The 27,039-nt window shown below is 45.4% G+C and overlaps 1 protein-coding gene and 1 pseudogene across 1 annotated transcript in view; both read right to left on the bottom strand.

Moving 5' to 3' along the window:
* Positions 1–27,039, bottom strand: part of DPF3 (double PHD fingers 3) — a 271,445-nt gene that overhangs the window by 5,865 nt on the left and 238,541 nt on the right. Inside the window, exon 9 of the mRNA XM_070417223.1 lies at positions 5,583–5,695. Coding sequence (XP_070273324.1) covers positions 5,583–5,695 — 113 coding nt within the window. The remainder of the gene's footprint in view (positions 1–5,582; positions 5,696–27,039) is intronic.
* Positions 20,237–21,399, bottom strand: LOC139002262 (E3 ubiquitin-protein ligase makorin-1 pseudogene; annotated as a pseudogene).

Below are 27,039 nucleotides of genomic sequence, written 5' to 3'. Positions count from 1 at the left end.
TCTATGAGTCTGTTTCTGTTCTGCTTATTTATTTGTTTTTTATATTCAATTGATGATAGATATGTATTCATTGCCATTTTACTCCTCCTTCTCCTTCTCCTTCTCCTTCTCCTTCTCCTTCTCCTTCTCCTTCTCCTTCTCCTTCTCCTTCTCCTTCTCCTTCTCCTTCTCCTTCTCCTTCTCCTTCTCCTTCTCCCTCTCCCTCTCCCTCTCCCTCTCCCTCTCCCTCTCCCTCTCCCTCTCCCTCTCCCTCTCCCTCTCCCTCTCCCTCTCCCTCTCCCTCTCCCTCTCCCTCTCCCTCTCCCTCTCCCTCTCCCTCTCCTCCCTCTCCCTCTCCCTCTCCCTCTCCCTCTCCCTCTCGACCCTTTCACATTTCATGTAATTCTGGTTTAGTGTTGATGAACTCCTTTAACTTTTTCTTGACTGGGAACCTCTTTATCTGTCCTTCAGTTCTAAATGATAGCTTTGCTGGATAGAATGATCTTGGTTGTAGGTCCTTGCTTTTCACACTTTGAATATTTCTTGCCAATGCCTTCTGGCCTGCAAAGTTTCTGTTGAGAAATCAGCTGACAGTCTATGGGAGCTCCCTTGTAAGTAACCAACTTCTTTGCTCTTGCTGCTTTTAAGATTCTCCCTTTGTCTTTCACCGTTGGCATTTTAATTATGATGTGTCTTGATGTGGGCCTCTTTGGGTTCATCTTGTTTGGGACTTTCTGCGCTTCTTGGACTTGTGTGTTTATTTTTTTCATCACATTAGGAAAATTTTCTGTAATTATTTTTTCAAATATGTTTTCAATTTCTTGTCCCCTCTTCTTTCTTTCTGGCACGTGCATGATGCAAATGTTGGCACACTTGAAGTTGTCCCAGAGGCTCCTTACATATCTTCATATTTTTGGATTCTTTTTTTCTTTCTGCTGTTCTGATTGGGTGTTTTTTGCTTCCTTATATTCCAAATCACTGATTTAATTTTCAATTTCATCTACTCTACTGTTGATTATCTGTAAATTATTCTTCATTTCAGTTAGTGAAGCCTTCATTTCTGGCTGGTTCTTTTTTCTGGTTTCCATGACCTTTTGTAAGCTGTTAAAGTTCTCACTTAGTTCATTGAGCATCCTTATAACCAGTGTTTTGAACTCTGCATCTAGATTGCTTGTTTCCATTTTGTTTAGTTCTTTTTCTGGAATTTTGTTCTGTTCTTTCATTTGGGACATGCTTCTCCGTCTCCTCATTTTGGCAACCTCCTGGGTTTATTTCTATGTATTAGGTAGAGCTGCTACATCTCCCAGGCTTGGTAGAGTAGTCTTATGTAGTAGATGTTCTATAGGGTCCAGTAGCAAAGCCTCCCCATTCACCAGAGCTGGGCACTCAATGTGTATCCTCCCCCACTGTGGAGGATCAACTGTGTAGTGGCCCACTCAACAGAGCAGGACGTGCTTTAGTGGGGCTCTGACACCCCACTGAGTCTGCATCTTGAGTGTGTTGCTTGTGGAGGTGGTTGGGTGGTGTTTCAATGTGGTAATATGAAGCTGTCCTCTGGGTGCACTGGCTCTGGGGCCTCCCTGGAGGTGCAGGCCAAGGTCAGCCACCACCTGTGTTCTGCTCAGGGCCACCCAACATGAGCTACAAAGTGATCTGCAGATGGCTGCTACTTGTGCTGGGCTTGGAGGTGCCCCAGATTAGCAAAACTTAGAACCAAGGCTGGCTGCCTTTGCAAGAGGTATGGGGCAGATGCTGCTTGTTTGAGAGATTTTAGGAAAGTCTGAAGCATGAGCCAAGAAAGGCCATTTATATGTAAAAGCCAATGGAAACAGTATGGGTGGGCCTGCAAATTGGGTGGGGCAGGGTCTCAGAGAATCACCAGGATGAAGAGAACAGTGTGAACCAAGTTAATGGAGACGCAGATATGGTGCCTGCTGACTCTGTTCATCAAAGGAACAACAGCCTCTGCCAGCACTTCTGTCTGTGAGAAAGCTGCCCCTCCAGCTCTCACCCTGATGCCAGACAATTCAGTTCCTCCCCATAGGTCCCTGGTGCCTTTCAAGCTGCTGCCCCAGCACTGGAGCTCAGGGAGTGAGTCCAAGTAAGTCCATGTGTGGGCCCTTTAAGAGGAATGCCTGGGACTCACAGCCCTCCATCTCACTCAGTTACAGGCCCTGCTGATTTTTACAGCCAGGAATTATACAGCAGATTTTTTAATGCATGGGGATCAGTACCCTAACCCCACATTTTTCAAGGGTCAACTGTATTTAGAAACCAATATCTGGGTGCTATAGGTCCTCACTGCTCTTGGGTTGTCATTGCTTCTAGGCCCTCCCAGCTGACAGAGTTAGGAAGTAAATAAATGTATGTGTACATACACATGCACACATCTATATTTATGCATACAGATAGCTATAGATACATAGGATGTCCCAAAAAATACACACACTTTGAATAATTATAAAGGCAATGTTTATTAAAATACATTTCATTTAGAAAATTGAGCTATCAGCTGTTAAAGTGTGTATACATTTTTTGGGGACGCCCCGAATATAAATACATATGTATATAATATTATATTGAAATCATAAATTCCTATCAATACCTCCTATTCTAACCCAAAACCACGTAAATATTTGAAAAAAGATCTGAATATTTTTTTCTAGGACATTGAGAAACCTGACTCTCGTTATTCACAATATATAGTTATTAGTTCAAACCTGTGTACATGTAGTTTCAGAATGACTAAATCACATGCCTGTGATAAACAAATATACTCACTACAGTACAAAATTTGTATAATTAGTTCTCTCTTTATACACAAATACTACTTTCCAAAGTTACTTAAATTAATTCTTTCCTACCCCACCCTTCAGTATGGTTATGTTATCTATATATAGTATAAGTCTAAGTGATCATTATGACCAAACTACCGGAACGACCACTATGACACGCACTGACCACCAGGGGGCTATGACACACACTGACCACCAGGGGGCGGATGCTCAATGCAGGAGCTGCCCCCTGGTGTCAGTGTACTCCCACAGCCAACCTCCTGTGACTGGCCAACCTCCTGCGGTCCACTATTCCCCCTACCCCCCTATGCATGAATTTGTGCACCAGGCCTCTAGTCTATTTATATTACAGTTAGGGTAATTTGTTACTGCTCATATTCCACTTTCGGTTCCCCCCACATCCTGGTTGTTTTTCAGTATTTATCTATTGTAGGTATGTGAAACAATACCCTGGTTCTAAGACTCAGAGCTATACAAAAAGGCATTCTCAGAGAAATATCACCTTCCTTATCCATACTATCCTACCCTCATTACCCCATTCTTTCTACCCAATTCCTACTCACTCTTGTAGATAACCAATCTCTTTAACTTCTTGTTTAATCCTTCCTGTATTTCTTTTACACAGTGAACAGATATATGTATATTTTCTCATGCCTTTCTTACAAGAATGGCAGCATACTATACATTTTTAATTTGTTGTGTGTGTTTTTCATTTAAAATATATCCTGGTAATCACTCCATATAAATTCATAAAGATCTGCCTCATTTCTTAAACAGCTACATAGACTCCATTATGTAGCTATACCATCATTATTCAACCATTCTACATATGAGCAATATTCTGCAAGTATAAACAATGCAACCATGAATAACCTTATGCACATGTATTTTCATAGTGCTGTATCTTTAGAGTAGATAGTGGTGTATCATCAGGGTAGATTCCTAAGGTGAAACTGCTAAGGCAATAGGTAAGTGCATAGCAGCTGTGTTAGGTATTGTTAAATTTCCCTTCAGAAGGGTTGTACCACTTTGTATTCCCACTGACAATGTATGAAGGTGTTTTTCAATTTTATAGGAAAGAAATAGAATCTCCATTTTGTTTTAACTTGAATTTCCTTATAAGTACATTTAAACTTTAATTTCCAAACTTTGGGGGCCATTTACATATCTTTTGTGAATTATCTTACATGTCTTTTTCCCATTCTCTATCAGGTTTCTTATCCCTTGTCCTTCAAATTTTAAGAGTTCTTTATATATTAGTGATACTAGCCTTTTATCTGTAGTAAATGCTGCAAATATTTTCTCCCAGTATGTAAGTTGTCCTTTTACTTTATTGTATTTTTTTACTATGTAAATTTGTGGTCAAGTTTTTCAATATTTTCTCTTATTGCTTCTGAATTTTGAGTCACAGAAAATATTTCCTTATATTTAGGTTAAAAACGAATTCACCCATGTTTTCTTCTAGGACTAATATGGTTTTATTTTTTTATATTTAGATACCCAGCCCATTTGGAGATTGTTCTCATGTATTATGTGGACGTAATTTTACCTTTCCGCAAATGGTTATCCTATTGGCCCAACACCATTCATGGAAATGTCCATCTCTGAGCCAGTAATTTTAGATGAAACCTTTATCCTATACTAAATGTCCAGATGTAGTTGGATCAATTTATGGGTTTTCATTCTATTCCATTGTTCTATTTGTCTGTATTATTTTAATGATAAAGGCTTTACAGTATGTTTTAACACCTTGTAGGGCTAGTCTCCCCTCAAAACTTTTTTTTTCAGTGTTTTCTTGGCTATTCTTGCATGCTTCTTTCCATATGAACTTCAATATCAACTTGTCTAGTTCCATTTAAAAAAAAAAACCTGGTGTTTTTACTGGGCTTGAATTAAATTTGTAAATTAACTTAGGAAGAACTGACATCTTTATAATGTTGACTCATTCTATCTAAGATCACACCATGTCTTTTCATTTGTACAAGACTACTTCTGTATCTTTTCAAAGGTGTTTTAAATTTTTCTTCATATGTTTTACACATTTACTATTAACCTCATTTCTACGTATTTTTCTTTGTTGCTATTATAAGTAGAGTCTCTCTACTATTATGTCCTCTAACTTAATTATTTGCTATTATTTGTGCATATGAAGGCTATTAATTTTGCATGGTAATTTTATATCTTGCTACTCTAATATCTGAGTTAGCATTATCATTCATTTTCTTGGGTTTTCAGATATACTATTATAGCTTATGAAATAGAATTTAACTAAAAAGAAGAAATTGAGTTTTACTACTTTGTTACCATCATATGCTTCTAGTTGGTCTCTCATGTCTAACCGCCTTAGCTAATATCTCTAAAAGTAGAGATAACGGGCATCCTTATCTGGTTCCTGATCTTAGTAGAAATGCCTCTAGTGTTTCCCCATAAGTAAGATAATGGCTTTCATTCTAAGGTTAAAAAAAAAAAAAAGTTTGTCATATTGAGAAAGTATCCCACAAGTTCTATTTTCTTGAGTGTTTTCATCATGAATAGGTGTTGAACCCACCCTGTTATATTTGAAAACTAATAAAAAAGGGAAAGAATTAAGCATTTATTCTGCCTTTTTTTATATAATCTATTCCTGAGGGGAACCAAGGTCCCTGTGGTACAAGGGTCCCAAGTGTTCTGGGGTCAAAGGGGAAGGGGAAGGTCATCACTGGCCCTTTCTCTGGGACACGAATTACAAGAGTCCTGCTTTCCTCTTCTCCCCTTGAAGGACTCCCAGCCCCATGGACTTCTACCTCCTGGTGGTGGCCCCAAACTCACATCATTCTCCGAGGTCCCACAGAGGATGCAGGATTTGCACTCTATGCACTGCCACTTGTAGGTCTTGACAGCCTCAGTCATGTTCAGGGTGAACTGCAGGCAGGTTGGGTGACCTAAAGGAAGCAGAAACGGCAGCATTAGGGCCAGAGGGTCTGACTTGTCACCCCTCAACACCACTAGCTGAAAACACATTTATGCCCAACTTAGAGAGGGGGTGAGAGTAGCATGTGTTGGGAAACAAACTAGGGACCCAGATGGGGCCCTCCCCACACTCCCCACTGCCCACAATTACATCATCAGATCAAGGCCTAAAGAGAGAGATGGGCATTAACCCTTCCACCAGGGATAGATGCCATCCAAATCCTCTTGCCCTAAGAGCACTTCCCCCTAGAGGTGTAGCCAGTTATGAGGACAGCAAGTGGTGATCAGAGAGAAACAGAAAGGCCGCTGCATAGCACATGGCACAAGGCTGCACTGTGAGAGTCACCTGCATTATCTCCCGGCCCCAGCATCAACTATGGCAAGAGCGACACACGAAAGCTATTTGTAATTGGGCCTTCTGATCCACAAAGGTGTGCACCACACTGCCTCAGGGCACAGGAGAGGGGGTATGAGGACTCCAGGGACAGAGCTCAGGGGCTCTGCAAGGCCTTGCACTGTTATCCAGAGCATCCCTGCCCATGCCCAGGAGATTAGTGGGAGTCCACGTCTGCACAGTACCAGGGGCTTTAGGGGGACGTGGCCTAGCAGGGAGGGCCAAGAAGTGCAGCATCACAGCAAAGGGTACATAATGGCCAGGTCTATCCTAAAACGACTGGTCACTGTCTCTAACTCTCTTCTCTATCCCAAGTATCACATTAGCCAAGCCAATAGCAGGATCGGGGAGAGACATTAAGCTATCACCTTAGAGCTCACAGCCCCAATGGACCAATTCTGAGGCTTGGCCTGCAGAGCTGGACTCTGTTGTCAGCCATAGCTCACCCAAAAGAGACCCTCGGGCAGTGAGAGGACAGGTCTGAGCCACAGAATGTGAAGACCTTTGACCTTCTATTTGGCAGGGAAAGGAAGCTTGGATGATGCTCTCAGGTCCCCCAGTGCTGTCAGTCTGCGCAGAGCATTCAGGGCAGAGCCCATTACTGTCTCTATCACAAAAGAACTGACAGCTTTGCCTACTGCTGGGGGTTCCTCTTTCTCCAGAGCTCCAACGCTGCCCAACCCACCATATAGGCGTTGTGTTGCCTCTCTCACATGAGTTATTATGTACTTCTAAAGGAGGACACTAGAGACCAAGGGTGGGGTGCTAATTAGAGTTACTTTCACCAACCCAGTGCCCTCCACAGATGGTCAGGACCCCACGTGGTACCACCACCCCTTGGCAAAGCCATCCCAGCAGGAGGCTCCCATTTCCTCCCTTCCAAGTCCTCAGAGCTAGTGACACCAGGGTCATTTGGGGCACATACTGTCTATTCAGTCGACATAAGGACCCTTCAAATTTGGGGCTCCACAAATACGAACCACACTGTCATCTCTGAGAGAGTAATTCATTGATGGGGACGTGGGGACCACTTAGCAAAGAGCAGGTAGAAGTATCGAGGAGAAGGCAGATCTAAAAGCTTTTCAAGGACTTCTCAGGAGCCATCCAGCTTAGAGACTCCCACGCTCTGGACTAATAACCCTCTCAAATTGACACCTTGGCAGTGACCCCGAAGGGAAAAAAGCCCGGCATCAAAAGCCTGGATGAACATCCAGTTGATAAAGCATCTCAAAGATCTATTGAAGAACAGTGGCCAGGGTCATTCCTATTCTAATCTCTCAGAGAGAATACCAGGATTGGAATGGGAGAGGAAATCCCAGTTTGAGATTCTGAGTGGTATGGGCCACAAATGCCCAAGGTCTCAGATAGGACACCCTTGGGTAGGTTGCAGATGAGTTCATAGAGCAGGTAACCATACAAGCAAGTTGACTCTGCCCAGTTCCATGGGCTCAGGCCACAGCCCAGCCACAACCAGCCAGGTGGTAATAGTTATTCATGAATTTGTTCACGAACGACTATTTATTGGGCAACTGTTAAGCCAGCCATTGCACTAGACAGAAAAGATACAGTGGTGAGCAAGATACCCCCCAACACCTCTAATTAGAGAGAACTCAAATTAATGAGCCATACTCATATCTATTTGTTTACAACTGTGTGATAGGTGCCATGAAGGGAAATCATAATTGGCAATGAAAACAAGCCATAGGAGAGCCTAACCTAGTCCGAGATGCCAAGGAAACATTTCCTGAGAAGTGAGGCGGTAGCTGCATGGGAGAGGGGGGAGCTCCTGGTGAGCACAGCAGGTGTGGAGGCCCTGAGCAGTGGAGGCACTTGGCAAATTAAGGAAATAAAAGGCTAGTGAGCAGAGGCTTGGCGAGCAAGCGGAGAAAGGCAGGAGGTGGCTGGCAATGTCGCTGGAGCCAGATCACACAGGCATTGGTATCCCTTATTTAAGGATTTGGGGCTTTAAAATCATTAAAGAGTTGTAAGCAAGGCATGGACTGGATCACACTGTGTTTCAAAGGAACGTACTTTAGCAAGAGAGATCTTTGGGGTGATGAAGCAGTTCTGAATATTGATTGTGGTGGTGATTACATATATGGTAAGATTGTAGAGAATTATACATACACACACATAAGTACACAGTGTGTGTGCATGTAAAACCAATAAAAGATGGATAAGGTCTGCAATTGCATCAATGTCAATGGACTGTTTTTTAAAAATATTTTTTTTTCTTGATTTCAGAGAGGAAGGGAGAGAGAGATAGAAACATCAATGATAAGAGAGAATCGTTGATTGGCTGCCTCCTGCACACCCCACACTGGGGACTGAGCCCACAATCTGGGCAGGTGCCCTGACTGGGAATCGAACCATGACCTCCATATTCATAGGTCCATGCTCAACCACTGAGCCACACCGGCCAGGCTCAATTGACATATTGAACTATAATTATGTAAGATGTTACCAGTGCAGGAAACTAGTTGAAGGGTGCATGTGACCTCTCTGTAATATACTTAATAACTTTCTATGATGCTATAACTATTTCAAAATAAAAAGTTGAAAAGGTCTTTTTGTATAAGGAAAACACAAATAAAAACTAAAATCACTAAGAAGGAGGGAAGGAAGGAAGGAAGGAAGGAAGGAAGGAAGGAAGGAAGGAAGGAAGGAAGGAAGGAAGGAAGAAGGGAGGGAGGAAGGGGGCAGGGGAAGAAAGGAAGAAAGGAAGGAAGGAAGGAAGGAAGGAAGGAAGGAAGGAAGGAAGGGAGGGAGGGAGGGAGGAAAGGAGGAAGGGAGGGAGAAAGAAGGGAAGGGAGGGAGGGAGGAAGGAACTGCTAAGGAGAAAATTTGAGAGGGTTGGGGAACAAAGGAGGCAGGAAAATGGGGGGTAGGGAGGGATAGTGTAGAGATGCAAGAAATGTTGACAGGAAATTAGTTTGGAAGCTGATGCAGCTACCAGGAGAGACACAGGATGATTAAACTAAGGTGGGGATTTGAGAAATATTAAAGATATAATTGACAGGACTTAACTACTGTGTGAACTTCAGAAGAGTGGGAAGAGGGAGATGATGAGAATCATTCTCATGTTTCTGACCTAAGAAATTAGGTGGGCTGCAATGAAACTTATTCAGGTGAGGAAGACCACAGTAAACATACAGGGACCAACTGGAGGAGGGGAGGATTTGCTCGGTTGAATTTGGGAAGTCTGTGAGACTTCCGGTGGAAATGTCAGGTAGATAGTGAAATATGTGTATTTAGAGCTCAAAAGAGAAGTGTGAACTAGACGTTAAATTTAGAATTTTTGCTAAATGGGTGAGAATTAGTGAGATTATCTAGGAAAATAAAAAAGAGCACAAAGAAAGAAGAAAGGAGAAGAGAGAAAAATATCTAGGACCGAGCTTTGAAGAATCAAATATTTAAAGCTCAAAAGAAAGGATCAACAGAGAAAACCGAGAAGATGGCTGGAGAGGTAAGACCCAAACCAGGCAAGCATGGGGTCACAGCAGCCAAAGAAAAAATTTCAAGGAGAGGGTGGTCAGCCGAGTTGACTACCACAGGGACTACCACATTGAGTTTGTCGTTGCTCAATAAAGGCCTGGCGTTAGGGAGAGTTGACAGATCAGAGCCAAAGCTGCCCTACTAATAGTAACACTCTTCACAGTGTCCTCTTCCCGGAAGGAAGATCAGCACATTCCAGAGCAGGGTGTGGGACAGGCCAACTGGAGCCGCCTCCGCAGGTGGGCATGGGGTGGGGGTGGGGGATGTGTGTGTTTCATGCAGCCACCAACACTCCATAAATCTTTATTGAGAGCCAATTCTATGCTCAAGTTCTCTCAGACCACTGTGCTGAGCTCTGAAGACATTTCCTGGTATAGTTTTGAACCAGTGAACGGTAGCAAGTGGGTTTTGGAAACTCCTGCTGGAAGTCTCTGAAAAAGTCCCAAGGGCTTTCTCTGCGTTTCAGTCTTGAAAGTCATCAGCCTCCCCGCAAAGACCTTCAAACCTAACAGAAGGGAATGACAGTCACACAACACACCCCGTGCTCCCCTACAAAATGTAGGACAGAAATGAGCCTCCATAAGATGTAAGACTAAGATGAGCCTCAGCTCTGGCTGCAGGCTCCTTCGCCTCAGAATTCAAGACCTCACTCAGTGTCAGAGGATGCAACTTCTCAACCAGGGAGGGTGAGGCACAAAAAGCCAAGGCACCCAACCAGCCATCAGGAGGTACAAAAACTATGTCCAAAGCTAAGTCCTCCTGTCTGTGCCACCATAACAGGCTGGCTACCTGTTTCCTGTCTCCAAAAGCTGGAAAAGTCACTTACCAGCTAGCACTGTAAGAATAAAACTTATCTGTCATGGAAATGACTGCCATAATGCATACTGTTGGACAAAAGGAAGTTTCTAAGGAAAATGCTAGAAACCCATTTCTAGGTTTTACTGCTAGAACGCCTTATTTTTGCCCAGAACTAATTCCTAAAATCCTTAGAAGTAAAAGGATAATAGATATAGTCTTTCCAATTCAAGGGTGGTATAAAAAAAAAAAAAGAGGCAGCACATTTGTTGTAAAGCAATTTACTTGTAGTCACTTGCTACTTAAAGAATCCTATCTTAATCTCTTCTGTAAAGTTAACCATCACTCTCTAATGCACTAGCTTGGAAATCTGGATTTTTAAATACTTCGTTTTCTTAAGGCAAGCAATCCATGCACTGCTATTTAAGTAGCCCATTGGATTGAAGGGAAAACAGCCCTCCCAGGTCCCCCTGGGTGAGATGATTCAACGGGACATTTATAAGATTCCAATTACCAAAATGAACTTAGAAAGCAGGATGTGTGCATGATTCATCCTGGCCAGATCATTAAATACCAGTCCTTCCTGAACGGTTCCTCCAAATTCATTCTATCAGGAGGGTCCAGAAAATCTCCTGACTGCGGTGAAAGGCATTCTCAATCCAGCCCCAACCCCGTCCAAAACTGACCTCCATCCTCCCAAAACATTGAACCAGGAAATGTAACTGATGGCAACCATGTGCGGAGACCTTACTTGTGGGCAGGGCTCTCAAGACAATAGGGATTTGGCTTCAGGGGAAGAAAAGAGGAACCTGTGGTGTGTGCGGAGCTTCTCAGGAGGGAGAAGACTGTCCACGAGGCTGGCATGGATGGCCCTACCGTCCACTGGACTCAGTGAAAGAGAGGAAGCAGGCATTTGAAGCAGTGACTGCCCCCTCGCCACCTGAAGGACACATCTCATGTCTTTTCAGAACCACGTGCATAGATGCTGAGAATATTCCAGGGGGAGCGTGTGGGATTTTGTGGTATTGGAGTGAGAAGGCACACAGACAAATACCCAAGCAAAACTAGTGTTAGTTTCATAGTCGTAGCTGCCTAAGTCCACACATGCGCATACACAACTGCCCACGCACGAATATTTCCAACCTTTTAGGGATGAAAATATCTGCCCTTGTTGATTAAGCTCGCACTAGAAGTCATTAACCTGTCAGGATCACTCTATAGATTGTAGGTACGGTGAGAGAAACACGGTTCATCTTCAACGAACCCTGGGCAAAAAGAAATTGCTATGACATGTGTCTCTTACATTATGATCCTTATTAAAAGAGGTTTTTATTTTATTACTGCCAGTATTTAATTTTGACTAGGCTAAGCCACATCGCTGATTAAACTAGAGCTCCAGGAAAAGGACACATTATCTTGATAGGTATGTGCTGAAAACATAAATAAAACAGATACAAATAGACCGTGGAACTATCACGGTCTATTATTTATTCATTGTTAAATGATAACCACCTAATTATATTTTATTACCTTATTCATCAATGTTGATCTCTTAAACACTGATTTCTCAGGAAAGGAGAACCTAAATATCCCTGTTTCTCTGGCAAGAAATTGTAAAACTCAAATTGTGCTCCTTGGTCTGATGCCTGGTTTATAGAAATTACATAATATAAAATGCGTAGGATCCTTCTAATCTGAAATAGCATCAAAAACAAGTCTCCACGAGCATTCATTAGAAAATAATTTGGCTCAAATTTCTAACCGTTCTCTATATTCATACACACATAAAAATTCCAATATTAACATATTGCAAAAATGTATAAGACACTTTAGCTAAAGAATTTATGCAAAGTGCAGTCAAATCTGAATCATCCATGCTAAAGAGTAATTTGAGGAGAAAAAAAATATTACTAGCTCACTTTGGGAAGCCATCTCATTCCATCAGATCCATTCATTCTCATTTTCTCTCCGTCTCCCCCCTCCTCCACTTTGAGACCCGGCTTATAAGGTAGAGGGAATGAGGCTCTGAGTTGTCATAGTTAGTCTGTAAAAGGGTGAACCTCTAAGCAATCAAGAAGTTAATCCTGTGGAAATATATTATGACCAGTATGTTAACCAGGCACTGCCTCTTCACTGAATTATTTCTCAAGCCTGTTTTATAAACCTTCTGCAATGGTCCACCAGCTCCCCTCTCATCTGCCCCAAATCGACCAGAGTGGCACTCCAGAGGCATCTGCTCAGCTCCTTGTTTTCCGTATCATTTTTAATGTACTTCAAAGAGGAAAAAGAAAAGAAAAAGTGTGGAAAGAATAAGGACCAAACAAACAAAAAACACATTAAAAATAAATGGCGGTGTGAGCCGTGGTTGCCTTTTGCTTGGCAAAAACACTTGACTGCAGCAAGCTCAACTCGACTTCGAGATCTGTTATCCTCTCTCCAGCTGTCAGACTCCAGGGCACCCAGGTACCATTCGGGAGGCAAACCACAGAGATTGTCCTGCTGATCATTATTATCAGTAGCCATACAAAGCACATACAAAGTGTTAGAGGCACTTTTAATGGGCTAAACAGCTACAGGCTCATGGGCCATTCTCAAATAGCCCTAGAAATTCCTCAAATTTTCATGGTCAAGTATGGTCCAAGATAGTCTCATCTATAACCTGAGGGCATTGTGATTGATCCTCTTAAAGTGAAATAATGAGATGGAACAGCCTGGACCTGGCTTATATAATTTACCTGGCTGGCCCAGCCTGGTGTCAAGGCACAGCCCTAGAAGGATGTCAAGAGCCACAGAACAATCCCAGAGCCCCCAATTAGTCGCTGCACTGAGGACCACAGATAATTCATTCATATATTCATTCCCTCAACATTGTTTGTTGACTGAATAAATGTAGCAGGCACTCTTCTAGGCACTGGGGACACAGCAATGAGGAAAACCACCCTGCCCTCCTGGAGCAAGAACCACAATTTCAGATATACTGCAGCATCTGTGTCCCTTGGATAAGACCCTTTGCCTCTCTGGGCATTAGTTTGCCAATTGTGAAAGGATAGGAGTCTCCTATCCATGAAGCTGTGGCTCTGTCCATGCCACCCTAAACAGCATTTTTAGAAATACTATTGATCCCAAGTTGCCCAGCTGGTTGATGGGATAAACAAGCCTTCTAAAACTTGCCTACTAAAACTCAAAGTGGAAAAAAAAATAAGAAGAAAATTAAAATAAGCAGTCAGTACTGCTAGAATTTATGCCAACTTTTCCACTAGACTAGCCCAATCCTGGTTCAGTTCCGTGACAGAAAACAAAAGAAATCTAGAAACCTAAAAAGCACTCTCATCAACCATACCACCCACCCCCCAGTCAGTAAGATGGGCTGAACACATGGGTTATCAATGAATCCTCAGGCAGAGAGGCCTTGGATAAGGTTTCATCCATGAGGAATAGCAGATCTGCATTGAGCTGCCATGTGACAGTGAGCAGATAGTACCAGGCAGGGCGTCAAAGTAGAGAGACACCAATACGAGCAGCTCAGGTTGACTCTCCTTTTAAATCTTTAGCTGAAAAAGAGGATTGTAGGTAACCCTCTGCCCCTTATGCAGGTATAAAGATCTGATTTTCACTCTGTCACGATTCCTAGGTCGAGGCACCGAGTAGCTGATAACACTGTAGTGGAAACCGAGTCGGTAAGCTTACAGAAAGCTGTAATTCCATTTCGGCACATAGTGTTTGTTGTGCAGATGAGACAGTCCGTGGAGATGGCCAGGAGCCAATGAGAAAATATGGGTCTGTATTCAGGAAAGAGGACCAGGCTAGAGAAACAGACTTAGAAATCATCATGTGTGAGCAGCAGATGAAGCCTTGGCACTTGGTGAGACACTCAGGGAGAGGCCACAGAGTGAAAAGTAACATGGACCTCGTTGGGGGGGGGGGAGTGCGGGGGGGCGGGGGTATAATCACTTAACTGAAGGCATTAAAGGGCATCAGGAAGAGAGCTCAGTGAGAGAAACAGAGATGATGTGGTCACAAAGGAGAAGGAGAACCTGGAAAGCTCTTCATGGCGTCCAAGGAAGAGGACAAGATGGCCACCACCATCAAGAGAGAGATGAAGCAAGGTAAGAACTGGAGAGAACGTATTATCAAGTCACTGATGATTCGAATTAAAATCATCTCCAGGAGTAGTGGGCCCTCATGCCTCTCTGGATGACAGGATGGTTTCCATGTTGTAGAAGAAAGAATTCATGAGAAGATCATCCCACAACATGCTTCTCCTTCCACAGGCTTGTCCATCACGCTCAAGCTTGAACGCACCATGTAAAATAGTCTTACGAATATTATCTTTGTCTGATTCCATTTGTTGATATCAGGGGTCATTTTTTGTTTTTGTTTTTTTGTTTGTTTGTTTGTTTTTGTGTAGATTCCACGGCTTAAGGTAGGTCCTCCCAGCATCCGTTTCCATTCTTGCCCGAGGAGATGCATCAAGTCTCTGGAAGCCAGTTCTTTCCTTCTGACCTTTTGAAGCTCTTCAATTCTAGGTGTCGGAGCCCTGCCTGCAAGGCTGGGGCGGGTCCTGGTGGAGGTTTCTTCCACGGCTCCAGGCTCTGCACACTCCAGAAATGCCCGGATCCAGGGGGGAAGTTGATGCCACAGGCAGGAGATCTGAATTGCCAGTGAGACTGAATGGGGAGTGGAGAATGGAAATGATCCCCAGGCACCAATATTGGTGGTTATGGTAGTTTTGTGTGTGTTTTTAATGACTATAAATTCTTTGATCCTCTGCTTTTCAAGAAGTGTTGGCTATGCCCCAACTCTTGATTTAACAAATATAGTAAAGAGAAAGTGATGATATGCAACTTTGGAAACTAAGCTATAAAAAGGTCCTCATGCCCTAGTAGGATTGGCTCAGTGGTTAGAGTGTCTGCCAGCTGACTGAAAGGTCCTGGGTTCGATTCCAGTCAAGGGCATGTACCTCAGTTGCAGGCTCAATCCCAGGCCCGACTGTATGCATGCAGGAGGCAACCAATTGATGGGTCTCTCTCACATCAATGTTTCTCTGTCTATCCTCCTCCCTTTCACTCTCTTTAAATATCAATGGAAAAATACCCTTGGGTGAGGATTAACAACAACAAAAAAGGCACTCAGGTTTCCATTTCTCTCTCTCTCTCTCTCTCCCTCTCTCTCTCTCTATCTATCTATACCTATACCTATACCTATACCTATACCTATACCTATACCTATACCTATACCTATGCCTATACTGCTCTCTCCCCTCACTCTGGAAGAAACCAAGTGTTGTGTTATGAGCTGCCCTATGGAAAGATCCACATGACAGCAAACTGAGAGTGGCATCTGGCCAACAGCCAGCAAAGACCTGAGGTCCTCAGTTCAACAGCCCAAGAGGAACTGAGGCCTATCAACAACCTGTGAGGAAACTTGGAAGCAACTCCTTCAGCCCCAGTCAGGTCTTGAGTGACTGCAGCCCCAAACATCTCTCAACTACCACCTCATCAGAGAACATGGGCCCAAACCACCCAGCTAAGCCATTCCCAGACGCCTGAACCTCAGAAACTATGAGACAATAAGTGTGTGTTGTTCTGAGCTGCTGAGCTTGGGGATAATTTGTTACACAGCAATAGATAACTCACACACTAGCTAAGGAGGAACAGAAAGGTGTCTGGAGGGAAGACTCTAGAAAAACCAGACATTTGACAGGATTCCTGCTTAGACTGAGTCCCAGTACTGGGTTGAACAGTGAAGGGTGGAAGTGGGTTTTAGGATGTCATCTCATTTCAATCCTCCATGGAGGGCTATTTTTTTGAATGAATCTTCTTTAAAAGAGCTAATAGTGGGAACTAAGATAATTTAAGTGACAATGTAGGGACTAAAAAAGAAGCGAATAGGTGTGAAACCACACAGTGCACAAGAGCACCCACAGTTTCCTGGGTCCAACCTGTTTGCACAGTGTGGGCAGGAGGGCAGCCTCTCCACCAAAGAAGCTGCCATCTTTGGCTTCTAGGCTTGCCCTCTGTTTCCCCGTCTCGCCCTCACCCTGCTCACCCTCCTTCCACCTTTCTGAGCCTATCTCCCGCCTTTAACAAATTTCTATTTAGGTTTCTGGAACAAGTCCCCCATATTAGAAAGTCAGGGATGTCCTGGAAGTTCAACAAGTCAATATAAGCAGAGCAACAACCTACATTCAGTATTTTGGCCTCAAGAAAGTGGTGCTTGGATATCTTCATGATAATTTCTCATCACATTCTCAAGTACATACCTTTATATTCACTGCTTTCATTTGATTCCCCACAGCAATCCTGTGAACTAGGCAGAACAGATATAGATACTCCTGATTTACAGGTGAGGAAGCTGAGGCTCAGAACGGCTTAGAGAGTCAGCAAGCAGTGGAGCCAGGGCTCGAATCTATGCCTTTACACTCCCGTCCTGTGGGCCTTTTACTCAGCCCCACAGTCTCTCACTACATGTTCCAAGACGGCCAACCGAATGTAGTTTTAGCCTTACATTAAGCTGTTAAATCTAACATTTCCCCTTTATTCGAAAGAGGTTTGCTAAAGCACAGTAACGTAGGGCAGTGGATTTCTTTGTGCCTCAGTTGCCCCAGTTTGAAACATACAAAGTGTATCAGTCGTCTGTCCCTGATTGGGACTCAGTGTTCATGCCTCTAGCAAAGTCCCTCAGGAAGCCGGGCCTGCTCCCGTGAGGCAGGGCATCAAGTCCTCACCATTTGGCAGTGACTAAGCCTGAAAACCCTGAGGAAGATTCGCCCAGAAGTGAATCAGTCCAGCCACACAAAGGGGCACTGGAGGCTGCCGGAAATAGGTCAGCAGACCATGGTGGCATTATTGGGCTTCGGCTCCTGAGACTATCAACAGAGGTTCCATTGGCCACAGCTCCTCTGCCAGAGGCTGGCGTGAGGACCTCCCTATCCCACACATGGGCCACCTATCCCACACAGGGAGCTAGTTTTCCTTCCCGAGGCTGCCTGAATGGACTGCCTATCACCTTCTCTCTCTTTGGAGATTCTGAGAGGAGCACAAAAAGACACCTGGCATCCAAAGCCAATTTCACATCAGCCCCAGACACCTCCATTACACTGTCAGACAAGGAAGGACATGAATGCTCCTTACTCACCTCATTCAGGACAAGAACAAAAGAGCAGACAGAAAGGGCCCCCATTTTTGCAATCGCCATACTATACCATGGCCCCAAAGCCCCAAAAAGGTTCACGAACTCCTTTGAATTCTTTTCCCTCTTCATCCCGATTCTCCCAAGTCAATAATTCACTTTCCAATTTGCGATGGCAGGAGAATGGGAAAAGGGGATGGGGATGGGGATGGTGACAGCCAGCTTCCCCGGAAGCCTCTCACCCAGGTTCCTTGAGCCACAAGGTCCCTAATGTCCTTCAACACCCTCAACAAGGAGACAGACATCATGCTGAACCAACACTGCTTAAAAGAGAAACATCCTCAGGCTCCATGGGAGCACGTCAAAACCCAGCACCATCTGGCCTTGTATTCACTCAGCATTTATTCCAAACCCCAACCCAGAGCCACCCTCCGCCCCTCACTTGATCTACACCTTTGGCTACTCAATCCAACTGACAAATCATTTTCCACCGGCCAAATCCTCATCTAAATTAATCTGGTTTTCTCTTACAATTAAACAAGTATTTATCCAACAAATTCATAAATGAGAACTGACCTCACTGTTTATCTGGAAAGCTGGAGGAGTTGGTTGTACATGGGCTTTATCTTTTTCCTCTAGATAAATTAGGGAGTTGAGATACTACAGGAGAAAGCAAATCAATGGCTATTTCCAGTTACCAACATTTGTCTTCCGATTTAATAGAGATGATGCCCTAAGACACGCAGTCTCTTCAGTACAAACACTCATCGATATTAACGTGATGCAGGAGAGCCCTTCCGGGTACTTTGTAAAGGTGGACAAGAGCATCCCAACTGTTTGAAGATTCACAAAGCCCCTCAGGACGAGTGGTGATCAACTCCATCCCAGAACCAGCAAGAAGAAGGCACCCAAGGAACAGGTGAGAGAATTAGGAATACGTCATGGGAAATCTGACCTCCCTCAGGGATCACTAAATGTGTGGGACATATGCCACTATGCCATCCCATACTGTGGCAGACTTCGCTAGTCAAGTCAACATTCTCTTCCAATCCTCATGTCTGAGACCTTAGGATCCTTCTCAACACAGTACTGCAAACAGCTTGCACCACTGAGTTTTCACACAAGAGGAAACCTAGGGGCCACCTCTGAGCTGGAAGCCAAGCTTAATAGGTTATAAGCCTCATGTGAGAATTAAGGATTCAAACCATAAGCAGGTCACCAATCGAATACATATTTTTTTTAGGGTTTTTTATTGTTTTATTTGGGAAAGTGCTTCTTACAAAAGGGCAGCTGTAAAATACAGAGACCTCTGTAACAATGACTTGTTTTTCTTAAAGTGAAAGAATGTGTGGGATCCAAGGAATCAAAAGCAGTCGATGGGACAACTCAGGAACATCTCCAAGTTATTTTCAGGAAACAGCAACAAAATTCAAGCTAAATTTTTCAATCAAGAAATTCTAACAATTTAGCTTGTCTTGTGAATTACCAACCCAACCCCACCCCCCTTGAGTGGGAAAGCATAACTTATGACTGCAAACCAATGACTCCACTACAAGAAACACCTTAGAACACCGTTTTGAATCACATCTGTCTACCTGCAAAGTACAGGGATGGAATGAGGCACATACCCACAAAAACACAGAAACCTCACAACAAAACCCCTCAAGCGAGGACAAAGGTTTGCCAAAAGGTGCCTGAACTGGAGAGGGTAAGAGATCATTAAGCATTAAATACAACTGTGTATTCACAACCCCGTTTTGTGTTAAGATATGGGATAACCAGATAGTTTTACCCTCTATGGCTAAGCCCATTTATTCATATAGACAGACAAAGCTAGCACTGCTCTAGTAACAGCTACCAACATACTGCTTTGTCCTGTAAGATCTAGTTACCACACGAGGCTGAGCCACTAAGCCAAGGTTTTCCACTAAGGCTAAGAACACTGCACCGAGGCAGGGATGTGAGGCTGACCACACACTCGCACTCACACATGCCAAGTCTACCAGCTCTTGGGAGTCCACCTCAATTCTGCATTTCTTTTATGCCAGTAAGTCATTCTTTTAGAATCTTCCTGTCATACTGAACAGTAAAAATCTCCACACATTCGCACCTGGTTATGGTTATCCAGTAGTCATTGCTTGTGTGCAATTATCAAGAGACCAAAACCACAGAACAAGTGCACGGGGTAGGGATTGTGGGGTAGGGAACATATAAAAACACAGACGTGCAGATTTCAGCAGAAACCTCAAGTATCCGCCTCTAGGTCTGGAGCACAGGCTACTTGCCACAGTTCGGATCCTTCACCCATCACCTCTTCTTGGACCCCCAAGCAGGGCCAAGGCTGTGGCTTTTGAACCTGGGTCCTTAGAATGAGTGCAGCACGTCCATGAACACCCTCCAACTGTGTGAATCTGGTTGAAAACAGATGACACAACAAACCTACACTAACTGTCTGACAGTTAAGTTCGTGTTACAAAAAACTAACTTTAAGGTTTATGTTTGTAACTTTTTAACCAGAGGAAACAACATACTCCTTGGGGAAAGGTGAGGGAGTAAGAAGACAGGCCCTGGGTACGAAGTATTACGACAGCACCTGGAGTTGCTAGGCCTGCCTAGGAGACACGGGCGCTGCCACACCACCACAGGGGACAGCCACTGTCTGGGCTCAGCAGACCAGTTCCCACGCCAGGCAAAGCTGCTATAGGTCCAAGTCATAGAAGTCTTCCAGCTCATCGTGAAACAAGTCCCACTCGTCTCCAGAGTCTGTCAGCTCATCGTCGTCCCCACCTGCAGCCAAAAGCATAAGCAACATCTCGCCCAGCTCGAAGGTGACAACCTCTTCTTCGTCAAAGGGGTTGCTGTTCTCTCTTTCCTCAATGAGCTCCCAGAAGTGGTTCCTTCGTTGGGCCCGGTATCTGCTTGATGTTCCCACTTTCTGTCTCTGTGGCTCCTCTCTACGGCCATCGGAATACGCATGCTTGTAAAAACAGTCGTCTCCAAATGGGCAGCTCCCACGTCCTTCACCAAAATACCTGCACGCCGTGTTGTTGGAATGACAAAGTTAGATGTGATTCGGCATTCTGGGCAGGACTTTATGATCTTGCTCTCAAATTGCTTAGCACTCCTCCACTTGCAAATACACTTGAGACCATAGGTGTGGTTGCAGTTGGAGAGGATCCCAAAGCGGCGTTCACTAGGGTCGGCTTCCTCGTAGACCACCTCCATGCAGATCCCACACACTTTGTCCTTACTGCGCTGGACGGCAAACGAGAGCTCCGTGTCCTTCTCATGGGCCTCAATGCAAGATTTTATGTGCTGTGATCTCTGGGCTGCGTCCACTGGGTGTAGGACCCGCAGCCCACACATGTCACGGGAGTCTCCGTGGAGACACACGCAGTTCTCCCTGTAGCGGCACTCTCCCACCGCTGCATCGGGACAGAGCTGCTTCTTCGTGTCCACGGCCGTTGGCTCCTTCTCTGGCTCTTCCTTGGTCACTGAGCCCTGCAGGAGTGTACGGCCACAGTAGGGCTGCCCAGGAACAAACTCAATGGCATTCACCCAGTCTTCTGAACCTGCTCCTACAGTTGCAAAGTTTGAATTTGACTCGGCCTCGCCCGTATTCATATCAACCATCGGTCCAACGACTGATGAGAGACTTGAGGAAGCAGCAAGGGATGGTTTTGCAGTTAGATCTGTAGCAGTTGCTTCTTCCCGTTTCAATGGTTTGCTATGTTCGTATCTGCAGCGGCCTCCGTAAGTACAGTACCCTCGCTGAAAATACTTGCACAGCACACCGTATGGACTGTCAGAGAGGTCATGCGAGTAGCGACAGGTATCTTCTTCCTTACAAACCCCGTGCATGAAATACCTGCAAGGCTGGTCTCGGAAGGAATGGGTGTCCTCCGTGCCACGTGGGAGTTACTAAAGGATTCTAGGATGGAGCAGGATGGCTCTAGAATACATATTTAACTCCTGTTTTCCTTTCTATGAGTCGAACACCTTATCAGAATAACTAGGACCGGAAACCAAATGGTTTTGTGGTTGGACTGACAGACAGGATTCCCAATCGCATACTTCTGTTATAGAAAATAATCTGGAAGACTTCTAACACAGGGTTTTTTAAAATAGTGGTTAATATATCACTCCTTCATTAAGGAATTCCTATTTTTCTCATTGCCCAGGGCAGGAAGTAACTTCCTTAGCCTCCTAAGGCTCTTTGCTGTCAGGTCATAACTGCCCTTTTAGATTCGTCTTCTTTTACAACCACAGGCCCAACCACCACTGGATCCTATGCAACAGTCACACAGAGAAGCACTTGCCATGTTCCTTCTCCCCCGCCCCACCCCACCAAAACCATCGCTCTTTTTACACGTCACACTTTTGCACACAAAGATCGCACTGTCCTTAGTCTGACTCCATTCACAGCCAAACCTGTTGAGCAGGTTGTCTACACTCTGGCTGCCTGAAGTGTGGTCCATGGGCCAGCAGCATGAGCATCACCTGGAAGTCTGTTAGAAACGCCCAGCCCAGACCTCCCGAACCTCAATCTGCATTTAGACAAGATCCCTGGGTGACTCACGCGCACAGTGGATTTTGACATGTACTGTTCTAATTTCACTCCTTTCCTTTCTGGGATACCCACTCAGTCTTCATTCTCTCTCCTCTGACTGCCCTCCCCACCTCTCCACCAAAACAGCTCTCATCAAATGAGTGAATGTCAATTCATCCTATATAATAAAAGGCTAATATGCAAATCAACTGAACGGCAGAACAACCGGTCACTATGACACGCACTGACCACCAGGGGGCAGACACTCAACGCAGGAGCTGCCCCCTGGTGGTCAGTGCACTCCCACAGGGGGAGCGCCGCTCAGCCAGAAGTCCTGAGCTGGGCTCACGGCTGGCAAGCACAGCTACGGTGACAGGAGCCTCTCCCGCCTCCGCGACAGTGCTAAGCCATCAGTTGGACATCCCCCGAGGGCTCCTGGACTGCGAGAGGGCACAGGAGGGGTGAGGGACCCCCCCCACACATGAATTTTGTGCACAAGGCCTCCAGTATATGAATAAAAGAACCAATAAAATACCACTGCCACCCTTTGCTTTCCCTGGGAACCTCTATTCATCTGTCAAGACGAGCTGAGTGGCCCCACTTCTGGGAAGCCTTTTTTGCTCTCCAAAGCAGACAAGGAAACCCAAGAGCTGGGAGGCTGGGGAAACTGCCCAACTCTACACCCAGCACACACGCACAGCATCCCCAGTGCCGCCCTGCAGAACGCCATCAGGAATGACCAGCCCTCAAAAGCCCTTTGGGGCCTGACTGGTTTGGCTCAGTGGATAGAGCGTCGGCCTGCGGACTGAAGGGTCCCAGGTTTGATTCCGGTCAAGGGCATATGCCTTGGTTGCAGGCACATCCCCAGTGGGAGGTGTGCAGGAGGCAGCTGATCGATGTTTCTCTCTCATCGATGTTTCTAACTCTCTCTCTCCCTTCCTCTCTGTAAAAAATCAATAAAATATATATATTTTTAAAAAGCCCTTTGGGGCAACAGTCAGGGGCAGAGCTTCATGGCTGGAAGCGGAATGGTGAGTCTAAAAGTCCTGTGTGGCCAAGGCCCATGTAGGCGGATCTAAATCAGGTTCCCTGTTCAGGTTCTCACCCTCTGATGCCCACTCTACCAGCCCCTCAATCCCCCTGAAGACCCTTCTCCACTCTTCTTCCTTCAACACACATACCAAGCGCCCATCTCTCCCCGTCTCCCTGCCTCGAGGAGGAATTTTTCCTTTTCCTTTGGACAACAGGATCCCAGAAAGGAACTGTCGGTCTCTGGTCCTCCCATTTCCCCAGCAGTGCCATCCTGTTGACCCAGTGGCTTCCAAACTTGAGTGCATACACATGCAGCTCCCCTGGCCCAAGGAGCTGGAAACCTGCCATTCAGCTGGTGCCGAGGTGATCCTGATGTAGGAGCCCGGGACCCCACTTGGTGACCCTCTGCCTCCTAGATTCTCCTTGAGGTTCCTGCATGTGGGACCACTAGCAAGTCTACCAGTGGCTTGTGACCTAGGTCTGCCTTGGTCAAATGCGGGCTCCGAACCATTTCCTGCCCACCTTATCCTTCTACTGTGAGGATCACGGCAACAGGGTATGTGCTACTGTTTTGTCAGACTGGAAAACATGTTGAAAAAAATAATAGGCAAGATTTTACCACTCTTCTGCTTTGTTTTGGCACCAAGAAATAAACATCTATTCCCATTCCCAGAAATTCTGTATTTCTCTCAACCTCACAGCCTATTGTCAACATTCTCTTAAGTGTTGTAGACAGCCCTGTGATTATTGGATGTAGAGGATGTCAATTCATATTGGCCAGCGTCCAGGCAGATGCTGTCTTCCTGATGGGAGTTCTGTTTGCCAGAAACCTGTGGGTCTTGTGCATAAACAAGAGGCCTTGGCTTCCTTTCAGCAGCTTGAGACAGGCAACATATGCTCTCTGCCCAAGATAAGGCTGTTTAGATGACCAACTAAACTTAGAATATTTCCTCTGTATCAATACAAACATACACAGATGCCCATCCCAGTGTGTGAATGATCCAATGGAGGTAGGAAAGATTTAAGATATTATTTCCACTGTGTCATCATTAAATATTGAATATCTTTGCAATGTAATTTAATTGTGCTCATTAAATTGTGAATAAGTTAAACAGTTACAAAACAAGCATTGCTTTTTGCCATTTTCTATTTTAGTGTCTATTCAACTATTTTAAGGGAAATATATCTGAGCAAAACTCCAAAGAGAACACTAGTAATAGCCAGCTTGGTCCTAAGTTATTCAGAATACCATCAACTCTTTTTTTTTATTATTGATTTTAGAGAGAGAGGCAGGAGAGAGAGAGAGAGAGAGAGAGAGAGAGAGATTGATTTGCTGCTCCGCCCACTTATAAACTCACTGGTTGCTTCCGGAATATTCTCCAATAGGAGATCGAACCTCAACCTCAGCATATTAGGAGGACACTCCAACCAACTGAACCACCCAGTCAGGCAGGATACCATCAATTCTTTAATCTCATCGGAAGCTCCAATCCACTGACACACCACTTCTCACCACATACCACCCTCTCTGTCATCGCCTCTCATGCACCCATAACCACAGACTCCATTCCATCCCTAAAATCACATCCTTGCATAGATCTGCTTACCCCCTTCTCCCTGCTTCCTCCTTACTCTCACTCCAGTCAAGCCCAAGCCTCCACCTGAACCCAAGCAGAGAAAAGCACATCTCTGTGCTGACCAGTCTCCATTTAAATAGTGACCACAAATCTTGGCTGTGCTCCCATATTTCCCTGGTCAAATTACTCTCCCACATCTCTCCACCTTCTCAAATATCCCACACCTCACATTCCTTCCTCATACTCTCCTACTTAGTTGAAAAATATATAAGTAATCAGAATAAACTATCTTATCTTCTCCATGCATAGCCACTCATGTCCCTACACTGTGCCCCGCCCCCCTCCTATTATCAGGAATGAAATATCCTACTTGAGGCCAAACCCCCACCTGTGCCTGGATCCCAACCTCTCACACTCCCAGGGAACTCTGTTCCTCCTATGATTCCTTCTGGCATCATCACTTTTTCTCTCTAGTTCACCATTCTGCCAGCATGCAAATATGTTGTAAGAGCTCCCATCTTTCAAAGAGACCCTTCCCAATGAGCACACCCCCCTTTGAGGGCCCAGTTCCTGCTCCTCTTTTTAGCACAACTCCTTCAAAGGGAGCTCTTTGAAGTGCTCCATTCCCCTTCCACACACTCTCTCCTCCACACACTCACCTGTCCTCCCCGGCTGCCCCTTCTCAGCCTCCTTTGCTGGATCCTTCTCTTCTCTCTTACTCCAAACATCTCTTTTTACCTAGTTAAACTCACTTCCCCTAAATATCATCTACACAATTGTAACACACAAATTGATGTCTCCAACACAGACCTCTCCCCTGGGTTCCAGGCTCATAAATCCACTTGTCATGATGGTTAGGAACCCAAAGAATAGAAAGCAAGAAAGATTCAAGATGGTGACATTCTCATCTCAAGGGGGTGATGGGGACCCTGCAGCCAGCGGGAGGCCTTTGGTTGGGGGCTGTAGTACCCTCATGACGGGGGAGGTAGAACTCACAGAAAACAGAACTAGCGGGATGGCACCAGCTCTCAGAACTGCCAGGATGCACTTTGGATCCTGAATAAGTAAAGAGGTCTCAGCATCATGAGAACAGAGAGGAGAGATAAAGTGAGAAGAGGAAGAATTAGCCAATCTGGGGAAAACATTGGAGGCGGAAGAAAGGAGACAAAGAAGAGATGTGAGACAAGGAAGCTAGAGGAATGGGTAAGAGAATGAACTAAGAACAAGGTATCAGTCCTTACTTATTCAGAAGACACAACCAGAACTCTGGCCAAATTCCTAAAAAGATGCAGACTCAGTTCTGAATCTTCCCTAAAGGGCGTTTGTATTATTACTTCTAACAGCCACAATTTATCAAGGTGCTTCCTGGACGCTAAGCACTTTGAACACACTTCCTCATTCGATTCTTAAAATAACCTGTGACTTGGGTGTCACTGTCCCCATTTTATGCAGAGCAGGGAAGTAACTCGCTCAACACAACCTCGCAGGGGGAGGGGGGTGACAGAGGCAGGATTCAAACCCACGCTTATCCCAACATCCACGTGGGCCACACCACACGGCTCGGTCACAGAAACAGGCAGTGGGGGTGGCCCTTCTCCTGACACCAGAGGCCCAGGGCCGAGGAGCAGCCTCCCCAGGGCACGGGCCTTCTGACCGCCCAGCAGCTTCCCGACCCGCTGCTTGTCTGCCCTGAGGTCCAGCTCTCCTCTTGACGCCCCAGGCCGTCCACACTCCAGCCTGCCCTTGAGGACCAGCAGGGTGGCGTGAGGTCTTGGGGGAACTGCCCTCGCAGCTGTGGCAGCTAATCTAGGATCCCGGATTAACAGCACTCCAGGGAAATACCCCAGGTCAAGGCCATCTCCAAACCCTGCCCTCAGAGTCAAAGGGGAGGAATGGAAAGGATTCAAGGCAAAGCAGTTCATTCGCTCCCTGAAAGCGACAGAGGAGACAGCCTGGAGAAGGGGGAGCCGGAGGAGGAGCCCTATGGGGGACAGAGCACCGACTGGGAGTCCAAAGCCTCGGGCTGCAAGGTCCACAGTGACCTCTGAGATCCTGGCAGTACCCTCCTGTGTCCCTTTCCTCCCTTGTGGACCAGCTCTGACGTCTCTTCTCTGTACCCAACAGCCTAGGACAGGCGGCACCCAAGCCAGCAGAGCTTCATCCGAAATAGTCCCAGCCTCGGGGGCTATGGGGCCTGCCCTCTGGAAGGCCAGAGCTGGGAAGCCAGAGCTGGGAGGCATCAACGATTCACTGCAGGCGTGCACCCCAACGGTGCCCCAGACCACACAGAACACGCCCTGTCCCACCCTAACCCATCTGCCCCTTCAATCAGGGAGCGAGGTG

Source organism: Myotis yumanensis, unplaced genomic scaffold, assembly GCF_028538775.1.
Source record: "Myotis yumanensis isolate MYYU_CA2020_CCGP unplaced genomic scaffold, mMyoYum1.0.hap1 SCAF_1, whole genome shotgun sequence".
Classification (NCBI taxonomy): domain Eukaryota; kingdom Metazoa; phylum Chordata; class Mammalia; order Chiroptera; family Vespertilionidae; genus Myotis; species Myotis yumanensis.
This window is presented reverse-complemented; position numbering and strand designations above follow the sequence as displayed.